The 6,125-nt window shown below is 39.0% G+C and overlaps 1 protein-coding gene across 1 annotated transcript in view; it reads right to left on the bottom strand.

The window, feature by feature from the left end:
* LOC107728576 (cartilage intermediate layer protein 1-like) overlaps window positions 1-4,188 on the bottom strand; it is a 15,676-nt gene extending 11,488 nt beyond the window's left edge. The window contains exon 1 of the mRNA XM_016538799.1: window positions 4,125-4,188. Coding sequence (XP_016394285.1) covers window positions 4,125-4,188 — 64 coding nt within the window. The remainder of the gene's footprint in view (window positions 1-4,124) is intronic.
* Window positions 4,189-6,125: the final 1,937 nt, after the last annotated feature.

The following is a 6,125-nucleotide window of genomic DNA, read 5'->3' as shown; positions in this document are numbered from 1 at the left end:
CTCCTTCATGAACCTCGCTACTGAGAAATGTCATGTATTTTTTCAGCTGCGAAACTATTTTACTGATAAATCGCTGGGCTGCGCTGACAACAAGTTTCTGTCCGCGTCTCCGCGTGTGTGCGCGAGTGCGTGTCTGTACTGTGTGTGCGTCTGTGAGAGAGAACGGGAGAAAGAAAGCGTGATTTCTGTAAATAAAAAAGGTGGAAAACATGGAAATAGTTTGTCATTTTTTACCCTATTGTTTGTTATATTTATTTGATCAGTGTCTTCTGGTGTTTTGGTTCGTTTACTCTTGTAGATAGCCCATAGTATAACAAAAAATATTATATCTCTTCATTGTGTTTGGGCCCCCCTGGACGAGCAAGCATAGGCACGTGCCTGCCTAGAATGCCTATGCATAAATCCGGCCCTGGGCGTGGCGCCATTGTAGATATTTACACAACCTCCGTACTCAAGGGGGTGATAAATTTGACTTTAGTTGTTAGAGACATACACTTATTATTCAGGTAGCTAGCTGGATTCATACCAAGCACAATAACTATAACAATATCCATAACTAATTTGTTCTAATTCAATGAGAATAGGGAAGTCCATACCACAGCTATAACGACAACAACACAAAGAACAATATAAATGGAATCACTTTCAGAACAGTTTGTTCCAGATGAAGAAACTTAAAATCATTGACAGCCAATCAGAATCCACCCAACTTTTAAAAGCTATAGACGTCTTTCCTGATCGCACAAGTCACGCCTGGCTCTTTACCTGAAGGATGCTTTGCATTTCCGGTCTCCAGTGTTTCTAGTCAAATTAGCGTATATTCCGAGGTGATAATCTAATGTTAAACCTATTCAAATGTTTTTAAAAAGCACATGGCTCCAAAGCGCAGTCACTTTACAGTGTCGCAATGACTGTCATTTGTCAGTGCCTCACTCCTCAAAGTTTAATGAGTGTGTAGATGACACGAAGCTGCCGATGTTAGCTACATTAAAAACAGATGGGCACTATTTGAATGGGTTCCTATGGAGACCGGAACAGAAGAGCATCCAATCGGAAGTTAGAATTCATAATGGCGGCGCTCATCGTTTACTCAGGAAAAAGGTGTATAGAATTTAAAGAGGCACAATATAACTGCAGTGTGCGCTTATAATAAACGTAACGTTATCATCCATTAGTGTGGATGTTAATATAGTTATCATTCTTGGTGACAATTTTGGTGAATTTCACAACTTGGTGAATTTTGCCAGTTCGCAACAACACGTGACGTTGAGCTTGTATACCAAACATCTGCATTCATCTACTTGCATAACCTATGGCTTAAACCCAAAGTTTTCTAAAATCTTGAACAATAAACCTTTATAACACCTACTGAGGGCACCAATGTCCACCACATCACATACTTTATTCTGCTTTATTCCAAGAAGAACTGTGTGTCCATGTCCATGGAATATCTGCACCCAGTAACAGGGCATTATTAGGATCAGGTGTTTAAAAAGCATTTACTTTGAAGTGGAAACTATAAGTTAAAAACATCTAAAAATATACACCTATCTATATATAAGTGTCCTCCCAACATAGAATGACACCCTGCCCTCCCATAACAAACCACTCGTGCCAAGTTTATTTTGGGAGATGGTTCTCAAACAAAAGGGTCATTTAAATTTTTTACCTATCTTATTGCCAGGGGTTTTACCCCACAATATAAAGTGCAGTATCATTACCCTTATAGGACTTCTCGCGTCACCTCATAAAGTCTGCACAGTGTCCAATAGCCATCCTCAGACAATTAATCCATTCACGCAAACAGTCTGTGGCCTTTTAATAAAACATTCCCCCTTTTTAATGTGCATTTTGAGCATTGCTACCCAAGCCAGAAGCTAATCAAAATACATGTGACGGTTGAGTTTTAATAAAAGAGCTATGTCAAAGCTGCAGCGGAGTGGTTAGCGCACATGCTTCTTATATGGGAATCATTTTTCGGTCTCTGTTGTCTGTAAATAAAAGCCTACAAAACGGTTAGACACAAAAACATGCCAAAATTTAGCTGGCATTCACCTTTCTGAAAGTTTTTTCCCTTGTTTATCCGAAAAGGAAAGGTAAATCATTTTGGCATGTTATGTAATCCCTTTGACAAAGCGCTATAGTGCTAACCCACATACTCGTATGTATTAGGGCGAGTGCGAAAACACTGTAATGGCTTTATTGCAGTATACAAGGTTGGTAACAAGTAGGGATTTGTTTGAAATCAGAGGCATTTCATTAAAGACGGCAGTGTGCCCGGGCAGTGGTCTTAAAATTGCATTCCACATCCCATCGTGTTTTAATGAATGCAAATGAGAGCTCCAAAGTGGTTTTATCTGTGTGTTTATCCTGCGTCGGCAAACATGTGGAAGTAGTTTTGTGCATCTGGCACAAGTCTTGGCTGAGGTGTGCTCGAGTAGAAGATGGTGAGCTCTGTCTGATTAGGTTGAGAAGAAGATTAGGAGACAATGACTGTTTCATTGACTCCGAAGTGGGATGCATCTGTGCTCCATTACTCTAAACTGAACTGCTTCATTGTCACTGCATAATAATGAAACCCCAGCCAGATTGGTGTGCGTTTAAAATTATCTGGTTTGCTTTTCCTTCTCTTTGAACTGTTTTATCCAGAAAGTTGATCTTAAGCGTTGGCTTTAATGTAGAATACACTAATATCCCGGAGAAGAGTAGTTTTCTAATTTGAATTAGTCCTTGTTTTCTATTAATAGAATACAAATATTAGTAATTAAGTCTTGTTTTTAAAAGCATCTGGGGTATGTTATATTTTTCTCTTTTTTCTAGCTTATTTAAAACTAGTATTGAAAACAAGTCTTACATTAATGTTTTTAAGTTGCTTCTTGAACATATGTTTACATATTTTAACTGGAAAATGAGATTTTTCCTGCTGTGTAAAGGGAATTAAAATGACGGTAACTCAAGAATCGAGTGCTAAATTTTATCAATTTAAATTGGCAGCGACAGCACAACGACAAAGGACACTAATGTATGTACACTTGCTATTATTATTGTATAAACAATTTTTAAACATTCAGTTAGCGGTCAGGTAGCGGCCACTCACGGAAAACCCTCTTTTTCATACATCAAAGCAACAGAGATCGATGTACCGGGCAGCTGAACTTCAGAGCAAAGTGAAACATCTGGAGAATAAATCGTTTGAATGGAACAGATTAGAGAGTGGCAATATTTACTTTGGAGCGTTGAAAATGGCTTCATCGTGCCCTGGATGAAACTGGCACGGACGTGCGAGCTTGCAGCTCATTACCGGATGACTGAGCGACATCTGGTTATTTAAAACCGAACTTTAGTCCTAAAGGTTTTTAAAAGGCTTGACTTAGAGCTCGGCAACGTCAGGCGCTATTTTCCGTGCCGGCTGTCTACGCGTGTTGGGAAACAGGTAATAAATTCCATGGAGAGTTTGAGGTGGACCGGAGACGAGATGGAGTGACAGTGAATGTAATGAAGGTGGATGAAACGGTGCTGCTCCACATTTCAGAGTTGGTGGGCAGTTTTCCAGTATTCACCACAGTCAGTCATTCAAATAATGAATTCCTACACAGTCATAGTTTACTTTTCCAATACGAAGACTTTTGGTAAGCATCAGAAATACTTAAGTTTAAAATAATGGTGCTTTGTGACACACTCACTATTTTAAATAAGACTTTTGAAAGGAAATTTCATCAATGACAATATGATAAGGTGCCATTTCCACTTCTGTTTTCATGTCCAACCACTATACTGCAGTTGTTTACTGCAATAAATAACAGCTGGAGCAGATGTTAAAATTCACATTCATCACCTTCTTCTTATTGAATTTACATAATTAGTAAAAAACCTTCCTTTCAAAGTGTCATTTAACAGCAGTGAGGCAAACAGAAGCAGTTCTGTAAGCAAAAGCAGTGATTTTTACTAAACATCACTCCAGCCATGTAAGTTGATAAAGCTGTCACAAACAAACAAGCTCTCACTGTTTTTCTTTTCTTTTCTAAGTCTTACGTGCTGACAGCTGAATCCAAACTGTTACATAACGAATAACATCCTTACATGTTCTAATTAAGACAATTATGAGATAATTGAAATTACGTTACCTTGTGCCAGAGACACAACAAAGACGGTAGACAGCACCAACGTCATGACTGTGAAGTCCCACATAGTGCCACAGCCACTGATGGGCAGCTTTTGGTAACAAATAATAAATTAAAGACAGCTCCTTCATGAACCTCGCTACTGAGAAATGTCATGTATTTTTTCAGCTGCGAAACTATTTTACTGATAAATCGCTGGGCTGCGCTGACAACAAGTTTCTGTCCGCGTCTCCGCGTGTGTGCGCGAGTGCGTGTCTGTACTGTGTGTGCGTCTGTGAGAGAGAACGGGAGAAAGAAAGCGTGATTTCTGTAAATAAAAAAGGTGGAAAACATGGAAATAGTTTGTCATTTTTTACCCTATTGTTTGTTATATTTATTTGATCAGTGTCTTCTGGTGTTTTGGTTCGTTTACTCTTGTAGATAGCCCATAGTATAACAAAAAATATTATATCTCTTCATTGTGTTTGGGCCCCCCTGGACGAGCAAGCATAGGCACGTGCCTGCCTAGAATGCCTATGCATAAATCCGGCCCTGGGCGTGGCGCCATTGTAGATATTTACACAACCTCCGTACTCAAGGGGGTGATAAATTTGACTTTAGTTGTTAGAGACATACACTTATTATTCAGGTAGCTAGCTGGATTCATACCAAGCACAATAACTATAACAATATCCATAACTAATTTGTTCTAATTCAATGAGAATAGGGAAGTCCATACCACAGCTATAACGACAACAACACAAAGAACAATATAAATGGAATCACTTTCAGAACAGTTTGTTCCAGATGAAGAAACTTAAAATCATTGACAGCCAATCAGAATCCACCCAACTTTTAAAAGCTATAGACGTCTTTCCTGATCGCACAAGTCACGCCTGGCTCTTTACCTGAAGGATGCTTTGCATTTCCGGTCTCCAGTGTTTCTAGTCAAATTAGCGTATATTCCGAGGTGATAATCTAATGTTAAACCTATTCAAATGTTTTTAAAAAGCACATGGCTCCAAAGCGCAGTCACTTTACAGTGTCGCAATGACTGTCATTTGTCAGTGCCTCACTCCTCAAAGTTTAATGAGTGTGTAGATGACACGAAGCTGCCGATGTTAGCTACATTAAAAACAGATGGGCACTATTTGAATGGGTTCCTATGGAGACCGGAACAGAAGAGCATCCAATCGGAAGTTAGAATTCATAATGGCGGCGCTCATCGTTTACTCAGGAAAAAGGTGTATAGAATTTAAAGAGGCACAATATAACTGCAGTGTGCGCTTATAATAAACGTAACGTTATCGTCCATTAGTGTGGATGTTAATATAGTTATCATTCTTGGTGACAATTTTGGTGAATTTCACAACTTGGTGAATTTTGCCAGTTCGCAACAACACGTGACGTTGAGCTTGTATACCAAACATCTGCATTCATCTACTTGCATAACCTATGGCTTAAACCCAAAGTTTTCTAAAATCTTGAACAATAAACCTTTATAACACCTACTGAGGGCACCAATGTCCACCACATCACATACTTTATTCTGCTTTATTCCAAGAAGAACTGTGTGTCCATGTCCATGGAATATCTGCACCCAGTAACAGGGCATTATTAGGATCAGGTGTTTAAAAAGCATTTACTTTGAAGTGGAAACTATAAGTTAAAAACATCTAAAAATATACACCTATCTATATATAAGTGTCCTCCCAACATAGAATGACACCCTGCCCTCCCATAACAAACCACTCGTGCCAAGTTTATTTTGGGAGATGGTTCTCAAACAAAAGGGTCATTTAAATTTTTTACCTATCTTATTGCCAGGGGTTTTACCCCACAATATAAAGTGCAGTATCATTACCCTTATAGGACTTCTCGCGTCACCTCATAAAGTCTGCACAGTGTCCAATAGCCATCCTCAGACAATTAATCCATTCACGCAAACAGTCTGTGGCCTTTTAATAAAACATTCCCCCTTTTTAATGTGCATTTTGAGCATTGCTACCCAAGCCAGAAGCTAAT

The sequence above is a fragment of the Sinocyclocheilus rhinocerous genome, unplaced genomic scaffold (genome assembly GCF_001515625.1).
Source record: "Sinocyclocheilus rhinocerous isolate Xijiao unplaced genomic scaffold, SAMN03320098_v1.1 scaffold1238, whole genome shotgun sequence".
NCBI classification, from domain to species: domain Eukaryota; kingdom Metazoa; phylum Chordata; class Actinopteri; order Cypriniformes; family Cyprinidae; genus Sinocyclocheilus; species Sinocyclocheilus rhinocerous.
This window is presented reverse-complemented; position numbering and strand designations above follow the sequence as displayed.